Source organism: Phyllobates terribilis, unplaced genomic scaffold (genome assembly GCF_046119375.1).
Source record: "Phyllobates terribilis strain yellow unplaced genomic scaffold, ASM4611937v1 Scaffold_11__3_contigs__length_659146591, whole genome shotgun sequence".
In the NCBI taxonomy this organism is placed as follows: domain Eukaryota; kingdom Metazoa; phylum Chordata; class Amphibia; order Anura; family Dendrobatidae; genus Phyllobates; species Phyllobates terribilis.
The window spans coordinates 626,509,015-626,530,702 of record NW_027362771.1 but is presented as its reverse complement, the minus strand read 5'-3'; the positions used below and the strand labels follow the sequence as shown (position 1 = coordinate 626,530,702).

At 46.9% G+C, this 21,688-nt stretch overlaps 1 protein-coding gene across 1 annotated transcript; it reads right to left on the bottom strand.

Moving 5' to 3' along the window:
• Positions 1-20,539: 20,539 nt before the first annotated feature.
• Positions 20,540-21,484, bottom strand: LOC141167452 (olfactory receptor 1f45-like). Its single transcript, XM_073654854.1, has one exon. It carries the CDS (start codon positions 21,482-21,484, stop codon positions 20,540-20,542), a length of 945 nt encoding a protein of 314 aa, XP_073510955.1.
• Positions 21,485-21,688: the final 204 nt, after the last annotated feature.

Here is a 21,688-nt window from a genome sequence, read left to right as displayed (position 1 = left end):
GCTGATATTAATAGCCCAGAAAGAGTGCCATGAATATTGGCCCCCTCTCAGGCAAGAAACACCAGCCGTCAGCTGCCCCAGAAAAGGCGCCAATTCAGGCACTTAGCCTCACTCTTCCCACTGCCCTGTAGCGGTGGCAGTGGGGTAATAGGGCTGGGGTTGATGTCATCTTATAATGCCAGCTGACATCAAGCCCAGGTTAGTAATGGAGAGGCATCTATAAGACACCCCCACTGCTAACCCCATAGTCAAAGTTAAAAAAAAAAACACAAACACCCAGAAGAAGGACACATTCCTTTAATGTTCTAAATTAAACCATACTTACCGTCACCCCCATTCCAGCTGAAGCCAATGATATCCTGCAATAAAAGAAAAATAATAAACCAACCTCATCCTTACCTTTCCATGGTTCCCAGGACGGCTTCATCTCTGCTACATTGACATGATAGGCTGGATCGTAGCAGAACACTCCCATCCAGCTTGCCATGCCGCAGACACTGAGAAGCCCTTCAGTGAAGCTCCTCAGTGTCTGGCTGTGACGGCATCCAGATGAGCCGAGTTCATGTCCAATGAACTCAGCTCACCTCATGCACGTCACTGATAGCATGGGAGAATTCTCCTGCGCATGCGGTTCCGGCAAATGACGTCACCACTTGAGCATGAGAATTTAGCCATGCTGGGACCACATTGAGATTGCAGGCTGGATGGTAGCAGAGCACTGCCATCCAGCATGCCATCCTTCAGAGACACTGCAGAGTGCAGGCAATGTCTTCCTTAAGGATGACAAGCTGGATGGCAGCGTTCTGTGTTTTTTTTAAATGTTGTGTTTTTTTTAAATACTTTACTAGAAATTCATGGCGGTCATGTCTAATATTGTTGTGACCCCATGATTTTCGGGCTTAGGGCCAGCTGATAATACCAAGCTGGCCCTTACCCCTTTATTACCCAGTGAGCCACTGCACCAGGGCCCTAGATGAGTTGGGTACAGAGCCAGAAGGTGGCGCTTCTATGAATGCGCCTTTTTCTGGGGTGGCTGCGGACTGCAATTTGCAGTGGGGAGGGCAGAAAGCTTGGGCCAACCTACGCTGCGGATTCCTGCCCCCAGCTGCTTAGTTGTACCTGGCTGGACACAAATATAGGGCGAAGACCCATGTCAATTTTTTTAAATTATTTCCTTATTTTTTTATAACTTTCACTATGGGGTTAGTAATGGGGGCGTCATATAGACGCCTCTCCATTACTAACCTGATCTTGATGTCAGTTGGCATTATAAGCTGACATCAACCCCAGCCCTACTACCCCACTGCCACTGCTACAAGGCATTGGGAAGAGAAAGGCTAAGTGCCAAAATTGGCGCATCGTATGGATGCGCCATTTCTGGGGTGGCTGGCGGCTGGTGTTTCTAGGCTGGGAGGGGGCCAATATTGATGGCACCCTTCCTGGGCTATTAATATCAGCCCCCAGCTGTCTGCCTAGCCTTTGATAGCTATTAACGTAAGGGGGACCCCACGTCATTTTGTTTTGGGTCCCACATTTTAATAGCTAGTAAAGGCTAGGTATTCAGCTGGGGGCTGATATTAGTAGCATGGGAATCTCCATGGGTATTACCCCCTTCCCAGGCTTCAAACATCTGCTCCAGCCATCTGCTTTACCTCCGCTAGAGACTAAAATTAGGACGAACCCCAGGCCAATTTTTTTTTAAAAATATCCCTTTTTTTAACACTAAATAACAAGTGCAGTAACCAACACTGTCACTGTACTTCTTATATATGTGACTGACATGCTTCTATCTATCTAAACTATGTGTGATGCTCTATGCTTTCTGTTCTAAATTGTCGGGTACCGGTGTATGCCGCTGATGAATTGCTGGTTTTTCATGTTTCACTGTGAGCACTGTTCCCATCGATTTTGACAATCACTTTTGGGAATATAAATTGATGATGACCTTTGACACCTACAGAGAAGGAGTGAATGTGTCTCCTGGATTTATGTCTAGTGTTAAGCCACCCCCGTAGTGTTCGAGTTTGCTTCGGTTCGTCGAACACCCATATCTTCACCGAACTGTTCATCAAACTGTTCATCGAACACCTTCGAACACCATTAAAACCAATGGCAGGCAAACAAAAACACATAGAAAACAGTTCACCGAACTGTTCATCAAACTGTTCATCGAACACCTTCGAACACCATTAAAACCAATGGCAGGCAAACAAAAACACATAGAAACACATAGAAAACACATAGAAAACACTTCAAAAGTGTCCAAAAGTTGAAAAACTGCTCAGAAGACACAACTAACACATGGAAAAGTGACAAGTACATATAGTCATGCGAAAATAAAAGAGGTGGAGGAGTAAAAGGATTTGGGAGACACAGATATAGGCATGTCATGTCCTTCTAAAATCAAGAAAGGCTGGAGTTAAAATCTAAAATCAGCCTACCAACACCCAGTCGTCGTGACAAGAAAATTAAAAAAAGAAATATCTTTAGGTAGAATGCCGATTCAGAACACTTTCCTTACACTTTCCTTACAAGACGTGGTGGTATCCCCGTTGTCAGTTGTGCCAAAAACGGAACCCAATACATTCGGACTAATCAATCATTTGTCATATCCAAGGGGCAGGTCCGTAAACGACAACATAGACGTGAAACCAAGTACAGTAGTATATACTGTACATCCTTTGACAAGGCAAACAGGCGGATCAAGAAGTTGGGAAGGGTCACCCTAATGGCCAAAACAGACATTGATGTGGCGTTCTGGTTACTTACTACCTGTGCCTCCAAATATTGTCCACCTATTGGGCTGCTTCTGGGAAGGAGCATACTATCTAGATCGCTGTTTGCCCATGGGGTGCTCCAGATCCTGCTCACTATTTGAGGCATTTAGTTGCTTTCTCGAATGGACTTTTCTAAGGGGGCACATATTATCCATTACCTCGACAACTTCGTATGCCTGGGCCCAAAAGATTTGCCACAGTGTGAATACAAGCGGTAGTCCACCTGTGAGAAAGAGAGAGCTGAAGGGAGAGCAGACACCACAGAGCCGAGGGGTTAGATGGAGCACAGAAGAAGAAAAGAGGGCGAGGGAGGTAAGGGAGTAGAGTGGAAGGCCGACCTGAGCTCCCCCACGTTCCTGCTGGGTGGGGAACAACCCTGGGAAGAAAAGCCGCTTGGGCATCCCTTTGAGGTTACGGGTGCGAACGGGCAGAGGAACTACACTGGAGTGCGAAGCCGACACGGCAAGCCGTTGCGGCCCGTGCAACCTTCGTGTCGCCGAGTTTGTGCCAGAGCAGCGGTGGACCCTGATGGTTAGCCCCCCTCTTCCAATACTGGTGCCTGTCCGCTGGTGGTTCGAACGCCCCGTGGTGGAGGGGAGTAACATCTGCAGAAGAAAGACCATCTTCCAGCCAAACTAAGATGTCTACTTCTTTTCGTGGACAATGTGATATGATCCCTTTCTTACGGACACGCCCATCGCTACAAATTCAAGATGAGGCAAAAAACAGCAGGTGCTTAAACGGATATCACGTGCTCCTTCAAGTGGGCTCTCCTCCACCTCAACTTCAACATCACTAATACTCCAGTCCTCAGAGGTGTCACCCCAATCGTACTTGCTTCCTCACATCTCCCAAGTCTCCAGCTGCCCGTCTGAGTATGGGGTAACACTGATGGCTGAGTCTGCACAGCTGTTTACTCATACTATAGCCTGGGAAACGGAGGTCTGCATCAGAGCTTCTGTTAATCCAGACGAGGAAATGATCTACACTGATGCCCAGAATCTTTATGGGTCGGATCCAGGACCAGATGAAGAAGGTTCTGGGCATAATGTAGACCCTCGTTCCCAAACTGTAACTCCTGTTGGCGGCGACAACGATGAAGATGATGATGAGATTCAAATACCTGATTGGAGCGACAACTTGACTTTTCGGTCAGGGCGGGAAGAGGTTGGCTCTGAGGACGACGGGTGTGAGAACACACAGGGTGATGATGACGAGGTTGGAGATCCCACTTACTGTCAACCCACAGTCAGCCAGTCGATGAGGTCAGCAGAGGAGGTGGAGGAGGATGTGACTAGCCCAGGGAATGGGGAAGACTCGGTACCCGGGCCTTTGCCTGGCCTTTGGGATGTTGCGGTGGTCGGCTCCCGGGCCCGTACCCTCGGATCACTCTTTAAAAGGGTGGATAATTGTTAATTTTATAAGAGTTCGTGACGCCAACTGTGGTATCTGGTGAGAAGCACCAGCACTGCAGCAGTCCACTGAGGCCGGTGATAAGGCAGCTCGATGCTATAGCTCCCCACAAGTGGAGCTAGGCCTCAGAAAAGCATATGCAGGGGGAATACAGGACAGGCGAGACCCAGCTGGGTCAGAGCAAGAACAGGAATGGACACGGTAGTCACTTCAGTACCTTTTACTGGTGGAAATTCAGGCACATCCCGGAGCACTGTAGGGTGAAGGTCAGCTTCTGTGTAGTAAGTTTTTGACCTGCCTGGAGCTAGGCCTAACTTTGTCTCTGTCCTGCGCTGGCTGACCTTGTGGTAGGGCCTTGTCTTGGAGTTCACGCTCCCACTATGCGGGGCCTAAGCGTCTCCTGGCTCTGTTACGTATCAGCACCTTAGCGATCCTGGGACTTGTAGTTCTCCAGGGATTCTGGTTATGCCTTACTGGGTCATAGAGATCCCGGTAAGCTTGGATCCGGTGTCCGGTAAATGCTTTGGGGTGAGCTGGTTAAGCTCCTCTGCCCCCTATGTACTAACTCTCCACTCGCCTTCAGCCTACTCGGGCCCTCACTAGGCTATACACACTAACAGCAGCTTGCCGCGCTTCATCGATCTTATGGCGCCTGCACAACTTAAGCTCTAACTGGGCTCCCTGAATCTAGCTGGCAGGAGCCTTGTGCTCCACTGATGAACTGTTAACTGAGTTCTCTAGACTAAAAAGAGCTCCACTGCAGACTGACCTCTCTTAGGCTTCTCTTCTGCAGGAACTCTTCAGAGGAAGTCAACTGCCTAGCTCCACCTTCCCTATTTATATCCCTAATGGGCTCCCTCTGCTGGTCTGAGGTGGAAGGTGGAGATGTGTGAATGTTTATGGGGCCTCTAGTGGAGGATTCCATCAATGCACTCTTCTAGGATCTGTGATACCAAGCGCAGCTGGGCGTCACAGATGCTATTGACGACGAGGTTAAGTTGCGCCTTCCTGGACAGAGACGGAGAAATAGAAGCAAGTCAACAACTGCATCCTCAACCACAACTCTGCCTCTGACCAAAAGTCGTAGTGGCTCTTCAGGTCGCATGTACTCTAAGCCTTGCATAGTCTGGGAATTTTTTCAGATCGATAAGGATGACTCAACTCGTGTTATCTGTAATAATTGTCACTAAAAGCTAAGTAGAGGCCAAACAATCCATAGTTTAAGTACTTCATGCATGAACTGTCACATGGATATGAAGCATAAGTTGCAGTGGGAAGCTCACTGTGCTACAATGCGGCCTAGCGGGCTGGGCCAACCACCGTCTGCCCCATTTTGTGCATCCGCAGCCTCTTCATCATCTGTGACTAGGGGAACAGCAGTCACACATGTTTTTGGATGCAGACCTGCCACCTCTTTACCCGCAACAGCCAATGTGATTGGCAGGACATCATTTCATTTGGAAGTGAAAACACCAGCTGGTGTTGAGCGCTCTCTGACATTGAGAGCACAAACTTTGGATCAAGGCAACCTAACTTTTCTGCCTGCATCTTCCTCACAGACCGGCAGTTTGCACGTACACCCTACTCAACCCCGTTTAAGCACAACTGCCTGCCCTGGATCCTTCAGATGTGGACAAGTAAAAGACCATTTCCTCTTAGCCATGACAAAGCTAAGAGGTTGAATTTCACCATCTGCAAGCTGTTGGCTACAGAAATGCTGCCTTTCTGCCTGGTGGACACAGAGGATTTTCGAGACCTTATGTCCGTCGCACTGCCCCAGTACCAGATGCCCAACCGGCAATACTTCTCAAAGAAAGGTGTGCCTGCACTACATCAGCATGTCGCACACAACATCACCGCTTCTTTGAGAAACTCTGTGTGTGACAGGGTGAATTTCACCACAGACACTTGGGTGAGTAGGCATGGACAGGGGCATTACATGTCGCTGACTAGGCACTGGGTAACTATGGTGACAAGGGGCAGGACAAGGGGCTGCTGTCCAAGTCTTGTCGTCCCCATGAGTTGTATATCAATCCTCTTAATCTAGAAGTTCCTCCAATGCTTCTGCCTACTCATCCTCCTCTCGGTCCTCCACCTGCACCCAAAGCCTGTCTGGTAATGCCGCCCGCTTTCTAACTGCGCAGAAGGAATCCTGCACACCTCCTTACTATGCTGGCAGCAGGGCTCAAAGGCATCAGGCGGTGTTTACTTTGAAATGTCTGGGAAATGTGAGTCACACAGCTCAGGCTTTGTGGTCAGCTCTGGAGACCCAGTTTCATGAATGGTTGTCTCCACTGGACCTGCAGTCAGGGAAGGGCGTGTGTAACAATGCTGCAAACCTGGGTGCGGCCCTTTGCCGGGGCAATGTCACACACGTGCCTTGTATGGCTCACGTTTTAGCCCACTATCCCGGACTAGATGGCCTTCTGCAGTTGGCACGGTCGCTGTGTTCTCACTTCCGCCATTTGCATACCGCAGCTCAATGACTTACATCTCTACAGAAGTCGTTGGGCCTGCCAGTTCACTGGCTGAAATGTGATGTGCCGACATGGTGGAATTCAACTCTGCACATGTTGCAGCGAATGTGGCAGCACCGACAGGCCATGGTGCAATACGTTCTGATGTATAACCTGGGCCAATGAGATCCAGAGGTGGGGCAAATCACGCTGCATGAGTGGTCTCACATCAGGGACCTTTGAAGTTGACACGCCCCCTGGCCCATGGGGTACCCGGAGCCGGGCCGGTAGACCATGGGGGTTGTAGTCACAGTGGCGGTGACCTGGTTCGTGACCCATGGCGGTCAATCCAAGGGTAATTTGTATATATGTGTTTTATAATGTCCGATTATGCCACCTGTGGAGTGCGGCCAAAGGGGCCGCCGCTGTGGAACTGTCCTCTGAAGCTGTTGGTTTTGCAGCAATGGTATTATTACTCCCCACAGGAAGAGTGCAGCTTCAGGGCAGTGTGGGTGGATGATGGTGTTTGTAGTGCAGGGAGTCAGTAATGAACACAGAGTTCGTGTGATGCAGTCCCAAGATCTTTACTCACAGTTGTTGCAGTCCAGATTACAGGTACCAGAGCAATCTCCCCCCGTTGTGCTGTGAGTACTAAGTGAGGGGCTCAGTCCACCCCCAGATAGCTCCTGAGTACTTAGCAGGACCCACTTCTGTGTGTCCTTTCTCTGGCCTTCTCCCTGCACCTCACAACCAGTGACACGTCTATCCGGTATCATCGGGCCTTGGCGGGCGACATGTGTTCCGTCCCCTGGGTCCTATGTGGCTACCTTCTTGGTGAGACTGGTGTGGACTATGGCCTGCAATACATGAAATGCTGCAGCCTCCGGTTTCTAGTTGAGCCTTGCTGTTTCTCCACTAATTGAGGGACCGGTTCCCCTTTTCTTGCCTGACCCCTCTACCTCCTGGTAGCAGCGGGCGTACGGGTGGCCTTCTGCTCCACGGCTCATACCCCTAGGGTCCCTTCGGTTCCTGGAGCCTTCCTGCTCCCACTCCTCTCTTCTCTCCTTCAGTCCTGGGCCTCCCAGGCTAGGCCCGCCTCCGGAGCAGAGCTCATGCAGAGCCTCTGCTCCTGTCACTTCTCCTCCTCTGACTGGCTTGCTCTTTCTAAGATGGCTTCCTATTCATACTCTCCCTGTCATGTGCTCCCCTAAGCTGCTTTCTCCACCCACACCCACTACATAGGACCCTCCCGCCAGCTAGGGACTTCGGACTGTGCTCTCGCTTAGGAGCAATCTCGCCCTACCCCCACTGCGGGTATGTGTTGGACGCAGGTGATAGGGTCCCGAGCCATACTCCTTCCTTACCTGAGGGTGAGATACCACACCTCTGGGTGAGATGCAGTACCTCTGTGGTGACTGAACCCTCAGGGGCACCACACTCCCTTCTGCACAGTTTTGAAATGGCGACAAAGATGTTTAGTTCTGACGATGCCATTATCAGCATGACTATTCCGGTGATTTACATGCTGGAGCACACGTTAAACAGAATTCAGAGTCAGGTGGTGGGACAAGAGGAGGTGGAGGAAGTAGAGGAGGAGTTGTATGCAGAATGAATAACATCTACAAGGTCCAGACGGTCAGCAGCACCAAGGCAGCAGGCATGGGAGGGTGGGGGAGAGGGATTAACCAAGGCGCATGATAGCAGCCAAACTGTTGAGGAAGGTGCAGAAGCCGAGGAAGAAGTGGAGGACGAACTGGCAATGTGCATGTAAGACTCATCAGATGAGGGAGACCTTGATCACATTTCTGTTGTGTGAGGTTGGGGGGAGAGGGCAGAGGAAGGAAGTATGATTCTTACCTCGCTACCAACACAACAAGGACTTGGTGCTCCTGGATGCGCAAGACACATGAGTGACTTCTTGCTGAACTACCTGCAACATGACCCTTGGATTGTCAGAATTCGAAGTAATCCCGACTACTGGGTTGCCACACTCTTAGATCCCCGGTACAAAAGTAAATTTGCCAAAATAATTCCTGCCATAGAAAGGGATTCACGCATGCAGGAGTATCAGCAGAGGCTGTTGCAGAATCTTACATGTGCTTTTCCACAAAACACCAGTGGTGCACTGTAATGCAGCGCCTTGCTTGGCATTACTGTATGGTCCAGGGTATGTTTTGGCTGACCAGGTACCTCCCCCTCAGCTGACTGGTCACATGACTGTGACATCACACAGGTCCTTTTGCGCACAGAAGGTCAGAACACATGACTGTGAGATCAGCTAAGGTCCTGTCTGTGTATGTGTGTGTGCTACAGGATATATAAACCCTGGTAGTCTTGAGTCAGTGTGATAGGCATGAGGCCTGTTCCCCGTGTGTAGGACACCCTTCATGTGAGGCCTAGTGAGGCCGAGTGAAGCCTGGCAGACTGAAAGTTTGAGCCTGGATCCTGTGTGTGGATGCTAGTAGCCTTGCAGGGAAAGCCGGCTTGGTGGAGAGTGCTGAACGGCACAGGCTGGATGTCAAGTATGAAAGACATGCCAGTAGCTTTAGAGGGAGTGGTGGCTAGAGACCCCCATCTGGGAAGTCGCAAAGCCACAGTGGTGGCAAACCAAATGGACTGAAGCAGCTAAAAACCCGGCAAAGGTAATACACTGCATTATATGGACATTGATATGGACATTGCTATATTATTTCCTTGCTGAAGTGTGTACCCGGAGCCAAGTGGGTCTGTCTGCCACTTGGGGCTCATGGACATTATATGTGTGAACAGCGGTTTATGATAAAATAATAAACTGCTGCATTCTGAAATACTGCAAAGACATTGCTGGTGTGCACTAACTGACCCGGTGCAGCGAGTATTCCCCAGTATGATGATTAGCGCTGCCTTACAGCACGTAGTGAATCTCACAGATCTAACTTGCAAACCGTGGGACTGTCGAGTCTTCATCACTCAAACAGTAACACTAACACAGTATCTGCTAGTAACAGCAATTTTGTGGAATCATTTCACCACTTTTTTAGACCATCCTTTGCAAGGCCACAGGAGACAAGAAGTCTGACACATAGTCAATGACTAGAGAGGATGGTACAAGAGTATCTCCAAGTGAACATCGAAGCCATGACTGTGTCACTGGACCCTTGCTCATTTTGGGATTCCAATCTGGAAAAATGTCCGTAGCTCGCCACTCTTGCCTTGGAGATCTTGTCATGCCCTGCAGCCAGCATTCTCTCTGAACGTGTGTTCAGCGCTGCTGGTGGTGTGCTGACAGATAAGCACACGCGGCTGTCCACTGAGAATGTAGACAGACTCACGTTCATAAAGATGTACAAATCATGGATCCGCAAGGAATTTTCTACCCCTGTGTCATCCTGGGGAGACTAAAACCTTGAGGATTTGGTAAAATCACCTCACCAACTGTTTTATGCAACTCTGGGGCAATTGATGCCACTTAAGTGGTGTCTGTGCCACAATTTTTGGAAAAAATGGAGACTCTTTTTGTAGTCCCCTTGCTCTGTTTTACGTGACATTGGCATCGTCAATTCCAGGTGGGTTGGGTCACCCCCCGCCCCCCTTTCTTTTAACTGTAAGAAACTACATACACTATGACTTGGGGTAACACAGATGGTTGAGTCTGAAGAGCTGTTTACTTAAAGGTCTGCTCCAGTGCTTCAGTGTCTGCTAGTCAGCATAAAATTTTTAACTGCATCTAGCCTAGGCAATACTTTGGGTGTAGTAGCCCAGCTGCGAAGCAAGCTGCACCGCCTGTGCATCTAATAAGAATTTTTAAATGCATCTAGCCTAGGCAGACTGTGGGAAACCCCCAACCAAACCCAGATGCTCAGCCCCCCTACCGCCGCCCTTTCCTTGACAATACAATAATGTAACTCTTAAAACTGGATGGGTGAGGATCGGTCACAGCTTTATTTATTCTTTATACTCATTCCATTAGAAAGGCATTTTATTTCTAAAATAATTCAGTTTGTTGCAGCATACCCTGTGTCTCCACACAGGCAAGTTGGCCAACAAGTGTAACTCTCCAACATGTCCTTTCTATTTCCAGGCCACGGAGGATCCTGCGCACTCGTATGCAGGACTCTGACCCCCATCCATCACTCTTAACGCTTGTTCCACTCTGTCCTGGAGTCCTGACAGGAATATGTCCAGTCCAATATCCATTAAGTGAACATCGTCAGGCCGTATGAGACCTGCTTTATCTTCTTCCAGTTGTCAGTGTTGTATCACTACACTGCCTCTGTCTCTTCTAAATTTTGCCATCCGAATATTTATTACCCACGTTGTCCGTTCGATGGCCATGATGTCTCGCGCACCTTGCCATACCGCTATCGGCACAATCTCTGACCATACTATAGTTTTGTGAAAAATTCTCTGAAGCGCTCAGTCTCTAGTTTCATTATTGCCATTAGCTATGCGCTCTTGTGATGACCTAGGTCGTTTCCCCCCAACTGTATAACTAAGATGACCAGACCTCTTGCCTCTCTCCCTACCTTGATTACCTCCATTAGTACCTGTGGCCATAGCAGGCCTCTAATACCTCTACAGATGAAATATGTGTTATGAAACTCTAATTTCCTCCCACCTTGGTGGACTTTTGCCCATTTTTCTGCCCAATATATATACAAGTGGCCTATAACCCACACTGTTGGCTTAGTGTCACCTGTAAAAGAAACAAACCACGTTAGGATAACAAGTCCGGTCTAATATATCTCTCCAAACACGTGGATCGCCATCTCCCTATCATCTGAACTTCCGTTTCTGACAGTCCTGCTCTTGCTGCTTCCGTGGCCACGCCTATGCGGAATGAGTGTGTCCCATAATCTTTGGGGTGGTTCCCTGCCGATGTTATGCATTTATCAAATATAGCTTGGTACTGGTATCTTGATAATGGCATTCCATCAATGTGTGATAGGAAGAAATTACTTTGTGATCTGATGGTTAGATATGTTTTTACTATTGTCACCCGACTCAGTGTACCGTTTGTGGGTTGTAGAAGTACCCAAGTGCCCCTGCCCGCTGGAACCATTTTCGAATGGCGTATGGTTAGAAGTATTGCATTATTGGCTATGAGTACGTCCTGGTGTAATAAGCCTCCACTGGTGGTAATTTTGGATTGAGGGACTAATTCGCATAGCGCCCCGAAGATGGCGATTGCAAATACAGTAGACAGTAGTGTTGCTTCAAATTGTGAGTGTGATGTTAATGGTGCTAGGGATATGATGTGAGAAATCAGTTTTAGTGACACGGGATGGGACGTCTACACTCCTGACTTGGCTGACTGTCACGCTGTCTCAGTGTACTGGAGGTAGGGGGCCTAAGCTGACCCTAAGCTGGGGCCCTGACTAATCCCTCTACCTGGAGGTACTGTTAAAGGTACAGAGGTCCAGGCCGCCAGCGTAACCCCTACCTCCTGAGGATCCCTGCACCTAAGTAATCTAGTCCTGAGAAGGACCCCGATCACAACAAAAGGGGACAGGTAATAATATGCCAACACTCAGTACTTAGACGAACAAGACAGTACAAGGGTAAAACCAAAACCACCTTGCATACAAAAACTACACAACTACAACAGAGGGTACACCAACGGGAAAGGAGATAAATGATAAAGCGAGGAAGGGAAAAAACACTCCGAATACACTTATCTCTGAAACTCCAAATACCACGATCCGCTCTGTTAGTCTGCATGAAATGCTTTCACCGACACTTCCCTAACAGACCGGCAGGCATTTGAAGGAGTCTCACTACAGCAGCATTGATTGCAGCTGGGCGAGGCTGGGCCTCGTCTAGCACAGAGAGAGAGAGAATTAACTCCCTCACTGCTGAAAAACACAAAGCACCAAAAACTCAGCTGCGAGAAGTCAGGCTGTGTAATCGTGATGATCTTCGTGGCGACACACCCGTGACAGTACCCCCCCTTCTACGAGGGGCCTCCGGACCCTCAGGGTCAGGTTTATCCGGGTGAGTCGTGTGGAAGGCCCGAACTAATCGGTCTGCGTTAATATCCGACGCAGGAACCCACATCCTCTCCTCAGGACCATACCCTTTCCAATGAACCAGGTACTGAATCGACCGGCGATTAAAGCGTGAATCGATGACCCTCGATACCTGGAACTCCAAGTTACCATTGACCACCACTGGAGGGGGAGGTAAAGGTGACGGTACCACCGGCGCCACATACCTCTTAAGCAACGATCTGTGGAACACGTTGTGAATTTTAAACGTAGGGGGGAGGTCAAGACGGAATGCCACCGGATTAATTATAGAACTGATTCTGTACGGCCCGATGAACCTGGGACCCAGTTTCCAGGAGGGAACCTTAAGTTTTATATTCCTGGTAGACAACCATACCCGATCGTTCACACTTAGGTCCGGACCAGACACTCTCCTCCTATCAGCCATACGTTTGTATCGGTTCCCCATAGTATTCAGATTCTTCAGCACCCCTCTCCATACTGAAGCGAGTGATGAGGAAAATCGTTCCTCCTCAGGAACCCCCGAAGAGCCCCCCCTACTGAAAGTACAAAACTGGGGGTGAAAACCATATGCCCCAAAAAACGGGGACTTACCAGTGGACTCGCTCCACCTATTATTAAGAGCAAACTCTGCCAGAGGTAAGAAAGAAGCCCAGTCCTCCTGGTTCTCTGATACAAAACACCGGAGATATGTCTCCAAGCTCTGGTTCATACGTTCCGTCTGACCATTGGTCTGAGGATGAAAAGCCGATGAGAACGATAAATGCATCCCCCGCCGTGTACAAAACGCCTTCCAGAATTTGGACACAAACTGAGACCCCCGATCTGACACCACCTCGGAGGGTACCCCGTGAAGCCTCACAATCTCCGCAATGAACACCTGCGCAAGAGTTTTAGCATTAGGAAGAGCAGGAAGAGCGATAAAATGTGCTATCTTGCTGAACCTGTCCACTACAACGAGTATGACCGTTTTCATGCAGTTTTTATTACAGAATTTACTCCATTGGCTTATCTCTCTGGATTGCCAATTAATAACCGGGTTATGCTTAGTTAACCAAGGAAGGCCCAACACTATAGGAGTGGGAAGACCCTCCAACATGTAGCAAGACAACAGTTCTTTATGTATCGCCCCCACTTGAAGTTTTACGTTATGCACAGCTTGCAAAAAACTTCCCTGACCGAGAGGCCTGGCATCGATCGAGAATATGGGGATGGGTTTAGCCAACTCACTCAATCGCATGCCTTGAACCCGGGCAAACCGAGCGTCCACCAGATTAGCCCCGGCCCCACTATCCAGAAGAACAGATATCCTCTCAGTTCTCGTACCCACCACCACCTCCGCCGGTACGAGAAACTGAGACGAACCTAGGGACGAAATACCTACTCCCAGATTGCCGTCCACCACACAACCTGGGATCAACAGTTTTCCGACGACTCTTCACTCTGCAAGGGACGGGATGGACACCCCCCAATAAAATGTCCCTTTCTCCCGCAGAAGAAACACCTTCCTGTCTTATGGCGCACCACCGGTCCCCTCCCCCGAAATGATGTCCCTCCTAATTGCATAGGCTCCTCTGGACTGACCAGGGGAACCACCATATGAGGGGACCTTGTAGGAGGTGGAGTCATCACAGGGGGTGGAGTTATCCCGCACCTCTCCCGAAGCCGTCTGTCAATGCGAATAGCAAGGGCCATGGCGGCTTCCAGTGACGCGGGAGAGTCATACTGTGCCAACACATCCTGTAATTTGTCGGATAAACCTTGACAAAACTGGCTCCTAAGAGCCGGGTCATTCCACTGGGTGTCCGTGGCCCACCTACGGAACTCCGAACAGAATTCCTCCGCCGGACGATCTCCCTGCTGGATCCTACGTAACTTAGATTAAGCAAGGGAGATCCGATCCGGGTCATCATGTACGAGTCCCAGAGCAGCAAAAAACCTATCCACTGACTGGAGAGCCGGGGAGCCCGGGGGAAGAGAGAACGCCCAATATTGTGGGTCCCCTTGTAGGAGCGAGATGACAATTCCCACCCTTTGTTCTTCACTCCCCGATGACCGAGGCCGCAGCCGAAAGTACAACTTGCATGCCTCCCGGAAACAAAAAACTTGTCCCGCCCCCCAGTGAACCTGTCAGGGAGAGCTACTTTAGGTTCTGGTCCGGCTTGCTCCAGAGGATACAAAACCTTGGACCTAACGTCCGCCAGCTCCATGGAAAAACTCTGCAACTGCCGAGCTAGACCGGCTACTGGATCCATGGTAGCTGGAGAAAATCTAAGCGGTCGGTGAAAATGTCACGCTGTCTCAGTGTACTGGAGGTAGGGGGCCTAAGCTGACCCTAAGCTGGGGCCCTGACTAATCCCTCTACCTGGAGGTACTGTTAAAGGTACAGAGGTCCAGGCCGCCAGCGTAATCCCTACCTCCTGAGGATCCCTGCACCTAAGTAATCTAGTCCTGAGAAGGACCCCGATCACAACAAAAGGGGCCAGGTAATAATATGCCAACACTCAGTACTTAGACGAACGAGACAGTACAAGGGTAAAACCAAAACCACCTTGCATACAAAAACTACACAACTACAACAGAGGGTACACCAACGGGAAAGGAGATAAATGATAAAGCGAGGAAGGGAAAAAACACTCCGAATACACTTATCTCTGAAACTCCAAATACCACGATCCGCTCTGTTAGTCTGCATGAAATGCTTTCACCGACACTTCCCTAACAGACCGGCAGGCATTTGAAGGAGTCTCACTACAGCAGCATTGATTGCAGCTGGGCGAGGCTGGACCTCGTCTAGCACAGAGAGAGAGAGAGAATTAACTCCCTCACTGCCGAAAAACACAAAGCACCAAAAACTCAGCTGCGAGAAGTCAGGCTGTGTAATCGTGACGATCTTCGTGGCGACACACCCGTGACACTGACCCCTTTTCCACCCTTTTATTGATTGTCTCATGATGAATCTTTGTCACATCTCCCCAATTCAGTAGTTGGAAGTGAAATGCTACTCCGGTCACACACCGCTGCGCTGACGCCCCTGATATGCCCCTCATCATTAGTTGGTGGAGGAATTCTACGGTGACATGTAATCTGGCTTGTTCACATTGGTCAACCCGTCTGCCTGCTACTAGTCGTGTCCACTCTTCCCATGCCTTACCGTATGCTTGCCACATCGACGGGGCAACTGATGCTCTGATTAATGGCATAAAAAATTCGCCACTAGATCCCATAGGGAGGGTGGGTAACTGTTGCCCAATAGGTGGGCGTTGGGGAGTAGTTCTGTGAAAATCTGCCAATTGAATTGTGATAAAGCGTTAGCAGCAGCTATAGACCCCTCATCATCATGGCTAGTGCGGACCCATACAATGTGTTTTAGGCACAGGAATGCTAGCCGGTGTATTAGGCCTAGCACTGGGAGAGACGATGATGCCATCATATTAATACAGTGCACTAGGCTTTTTTGTTATGAAGCGTATATTTTTGTTAGCCTGGCGGGCGCCCCATATTTCTATTGCTACCACTATTGGGAAGAAAAATTATTTTCCGGGCTAGATGCAGCTAAAAATTATTAGTAATTTGAAAGCTGGTGTAGCTTAGTATAGATGGCATAATACACTGAGTACCACACACTGCTACTATACCCAAAATTATTTTCCAGGCAATATGCAGCTAAAAATTATTAGTAATTTGAAAGCTGGTGGAGCTTAGTATAAATGGCCTAATAGAATAAGTATCACACACTGCTAATATGCCTAAAATTATTTTACAGGCAAGATGCAGCTAAAAATTATTAGTAATTTGAAAGCTGATGGAGCTTGGTATAGATGGCCTAAAAGAATGAGTACCACACACTGCTAATATGCCCAAAATTATTTTACAGGCTAGATGCAGCTAAAAATTATTATCAATTTCAAAACTGGTGGAGCTTGGTATAGATGGCCTAATAGAATGAGTATCACACACTGCTGATATGCCCAAAATTATTTTCCAGGCAAGATGCAGCTAAAAATTATTAGTAATTTGAAAGCTGGTGGAGCTTAGTATAGATGACCTAATACAATGAGTACCACACACTGCTACTATGTCCAAAATTATTTTACAGGCAAGATGTAGCTAAAAATTATTATCAATTTCCAAGCTGGTGGAGCTTAGTATAGATGGCCTAATAGATTGAGTACCACACACTGCTACAGGCCCAAAAGGTTTTACTTGGCAAGGTACAGTAAAAAATTTGTATTCTATACACAGGTGGTGTAGCATGCAACACAGATAGGCTACTCCACTGACTAACACACACTGCAAGAGGCCCAAAAGGTTTGCTTAGCTAGATTTAGCAAAATGCTGTGAAAACCACTTGCAGAGCACTAAAACAGACCTGCCTGGCAAAAAGTGATAGGAACTGATGTAACCTAGCCCTCAAAAGGGCTGGAATTACAACTAGTCACTACTCCCAACCTATCTGTCGATTTGAGAGCACAGACCTGCCTGCTAAAAGTGCTAGGAACTGCTGTAACCTAGCCCTCAAAAGGGCTGCAATTGCAAACTAGTCCCTACTCCCTAAACCTTTCTGTCTATTTAAGAGAAAATTCGCTTGCAATTCAGTTACACTATGTAGCGCTAACAGCAGCAGCAGTGCTGTCTAACACTCAGCTGCAGCAGTGAGAAAATGGTGGCGACGGGGAAAATGGCTGGGTCTTATAGGGCAATGACATGTGACATACACAGCCAATGACACATGCCCTTGCTTGTGTGAAAAAAAGCACTTCTCTCCATGTGTGCGCTGCTGATAGGCTGACAGATTGCACCTCCCCACTGTAAATGCGGGAAAGAGAAAAAAAAATGGAGATCTTCATTATTTCTGCAGAGATTCATCCCCTGCCCCTCCCCCCGCCCCGCTGTACACTCAAACTGCGTATTAACATTAATTTTCAGCATTACTGAGAAAAAATCCAGTTATCATTTTGGTGCACGAACAGTTATCGAACATAACCTCGAACAGCCGGATTTTTTTCAAATCGTTCGGGTTTGTCGAACGGCTCGAACACTGCCCAAAACAGCTCGAATTTGAGATTGGCGAACAATTCGATTCGAACACTGCTCATCTCTATTTATGTCATTCTACATCAACTAAGGAATGTGGTCCTCAGAACTTTGGGGTCATCATAAGAGTCCTATGAACCAATCCAATATTTACAGCCAGAGCGGTTTATCTTTTTCCTACAGTAATTGCTCTGCTTAACTTTACCTGTCTCATCTATTGCATTTTTTTCTGTGCCCTAATGTGTATAAATATGTGACTCTCCAGATTTTGTGTTTTATTAGCCTGATGAAAAGGCCTGAATAGCCTTGAATGCTTACAATCTGTTACCATCTTTTCAGTTTGCCAAAAAAAGGTATCAACCACTGAGGATTCTCAAATCTAAATATTTTTCTATCTACTGGCCAACATGGGACAAAAATATACAGTGATGGCAAAAGTATTGGCACCCCTGCAATTCTTTCAGATAATACTCAGTTTCTTCTTGAAAATGATTGCAATCACAAATTCTTTGGTATTATTATCTTCATTTAATTTGTCTTCAATGAAAAAACACAAAAAGAATTGACCTAAAGCCAAATTGGATACAATTCCACACTAAACCTAAAAAAAGGGGTGGACAAAAGTATTGGCACTGTTGGAAAAATCATGTGATGCTTCTCTATTTAGTGTAATTAACAGCACCTGTAACTTACCTTTGGCACCTAACTGATTTTGGCAATAACCAAATCACACTTGCAGCCAGCTAACATGGATTAAAGTTGACTCAACCTCTGTCCTGTGTCCTTGTGTGTACCACATTGAGCATAGAGAAAAGAAAGAAGACCAAAGAACTGTCTGAGGACTTGAGAAACCAAATTGTGAGGAAGCATGAGCAATCTCAAGGCTACAAGTCCATCTCCAAAGACCTGAATGTTCCTGCGTCTTCCGTGCGCAGTGTCATCAAGAAGTTTAAAGCCCATGGCACTGTGGATAACCTCCCTAGATGTGGACGGAAAAGAAAAATTAACGAGAGATTTCAACGCAAGATTGTGCGGATGGTGGATAAAGAAGCTCGACTGACATCCAAACAAGTTCAATATGCACTGCAGTCCAAGAGTGCAACAGTTTCAACCCATACTATCCGTCGTCGTCTGAATGAAAAGGGACTGTATGGTAGGATACCCAGGAAGACCCCACTTCTTACCCTGAGACATAAAAAAGCCAGGCTGGAGTTTTCCAAAACTTAACTGAGAAAGCCTAAAACGTTTTGGAAGAATGTTCTCTGGTCAGATGGGACAAAAGTAGAGCTTTTTGGGAAAAAACATCAACATATAGTGTATAGGAATAAAAAAAGAGGCATTAAAAGATGCAGTAAACATGGTGGAGGTTCCCTGATGTTTTGGGGTTTCTTTGCTGCCTCTGGCACTGGACTGCTTGACTGTGTGCATGGCATTATGAAGTCTGAAGACTACCAACAAATTTTGCAGCATAATGTAGGGCCCAGTGTGAGAAAGCTGGGTCTCCCTCAGAGGTCATGGGTCTTCCAGTAGGACAATGACCCAAAACACACTTCCAAAAGCACTATAAAATGGTTTGAGAGAAAGCACTGGAGACTTCTAAGGTGGCCAGCAATGAGTCCAGACCTGAATCCCATAGAACACCTGTGGAGAGATCTCAAAATTGCAGTTTGGAGAAGGCACCCTTCCAATATCAGGGACCTGGATCAGTTTGCCAAAGAAGAATGGTCTAGAATTCCAGCAGAATATTGTAAGAAACTCATTGATGGTTACCGGAAGCGGTTGTTCGCAGTTATTTTGGCTGTGCAACCAAGTATTAGGCCGAGGGTGCCAATACTTTTGTCTGGCCCAATTTTGGAGCTTTGTGTGAAATGATCAATGATTTGATTTTTTCTTCATTCTCTTTTGTGTTTTTTCCTTGCAAGCAAATTAAATGAAGATAATAATACCAAAGAATTTGTGATTGCAATCATTTTCAGGAAGAACCTGTGTATTATCTGTCAGAATTGTAGGGGTGCCAATACTTTTGGTCACCACTGTATATATATTTTTTCCCTGTATCATTCTAGACAAACAGGACCACATTTTGTATTTGATCGACCACCACTTGCAGGGAACTATAATTTATTAAGCCAACTATTCTGTAATGGGTACACTGTACATAGAGGTCTGGTTGCTATTAATAGGGTTTCCACGGACAGTCTATGTGCAAGCCACTTAATTTATAACATTTCAGGGATTGTCCTGGGATTCCCACATTAAACCCTGAACAGAGAAGTAAGCTAACACAGGAACCTTTGGACAAGGGCCATGAAATTAGCTGCGAAACAGTGGAGCAAGTTGGCAGCAAGAACAATGCTCACAAAAGGTCAATATCAATAGGTCAAGTCAGGGGCAAAATCAGAAAGCCAGTGACTGTTAGAATGCGGGCTGAGATAAAAAAAAGTATAAGCAAAGTATCAATGGGTTAGAGTCACCAGGTCTAGTTCAAATAAATAACTGGCAGCCAGAGATTGTGTGCTGGGGTTTAAATAGAAAGGAGCCTTGCCCATTGCTTCCCGAAGACGACTTATCATATTACCAGCTCACTGCAGCAAAACACAGGTGGACAGGAAATGGATAAGCAGTTTCTGCAATCTTACAGCTAAACAACCACGTGCTGCCATCGTCCAGCTGTAACTGCAGCATCAGTGTTACACCGCCTAGTGACCAAGGCAGAGGTAGAAGCAGCATGCTCAAACTCGGATTTGACAAAACCCTAATAATAACTAGGTGGTCATCAATGTTTGGTCAAATAGTTTAAGTCATTGATTTATAGTGGTTATCTATGTCATAAAGTAATTATCGGAAAGGAGCGCAAGAACAGAACGTTTCATCTTTTCCATCCTCTTTGAATAAGACTCATCATTTTTTGCATAGCTCTCTTAATCTCATTGTTCCTCAGACTGTAGATTACGGGATTCATCAATGGTGTCACCACTAAATACAACAGGGATCTGTATTTGTTGATATTGGATGAGCTCTCATCAGATGGAATTATATAGACTGCGATTTTAGTACCATAATAGGCACACACTGTGGTCAGGTGGGAGCTACAAGTGGAGAAGACTTTTCTTTTAGCGTAAGTTGAAGAAATGTTAAGGATGGCAAAGAGAATACAAACGTAGGAAATAATAATAAAAGCAAATGGAAGAAACATAGAAATGATGGAAATAACAAAGTCTTGCAATAACAAAACTGAAGTGTCTGATGTACTCAATTCAACTACAGGACCAAAGTCACAGAAGAAGTGGTCGATGGAATTCAAGCCACAGAAGTTAAATTGGAAAAAAAACAATAACTCACTTGATACCAACACAACAACCAAACACCATGAGCCAATAACCAGCAGAAGATAAAGATCTGGACTCATTAGTGAGGAATAATGTAATGGATGGCAAATGGCCAAATATCGATCAAATGACATGACGGCTAGGAAGAAACATTGAATAAATCCAAATATACCAAATACATACAACTGTATCACACAGCTCCAAAAGGACAAAATACCTTCTTCAAGAAATATTATGTCCAACATCATGGGAATAACGCTGGTGGTTAGTAAGACATCTGCTATTGATAAGTGTTTCAGAAAGAAAAACATTGGGATTTTGAGGTGGTCAATGGTGGTCACTAAAATAATAATGAGAAGGTTTCCACCAAGAATACACATGTAAGTCAAGAGAAATAATACAAATAAAAGAGTTTTATATTCGGATAGACTTTGGAATCCAAGAAGACGAATCTGAGTGACTTGTGTCTGATTCTCCTCACACATAATTTCTGTCGATGAATGTCCAAGACCTTTTTTCTCCTATAGATTAAAAAACATATAAGTGGATAAAGTGGAAATGTGCTAAATGAATGATAATATGTTATATTCTCTGTACTAATGGTTTACCTTACTGGAGGCTCACAAGATATCCGGGGTGTTTTTAGCCATGATGTGATACAGAACCATTGTGTCTTTTTATGTAATTGG

Excerpts from the sequence above, each read along its gene's own strand:
- LOC141167452 (XM_073654854.1), bottom strand. The coding sequence starts at position 21,484 with ATGTGTGAGGAGAATCAGACACAAGTCACTCAGATTCGTCTTCTTGGA.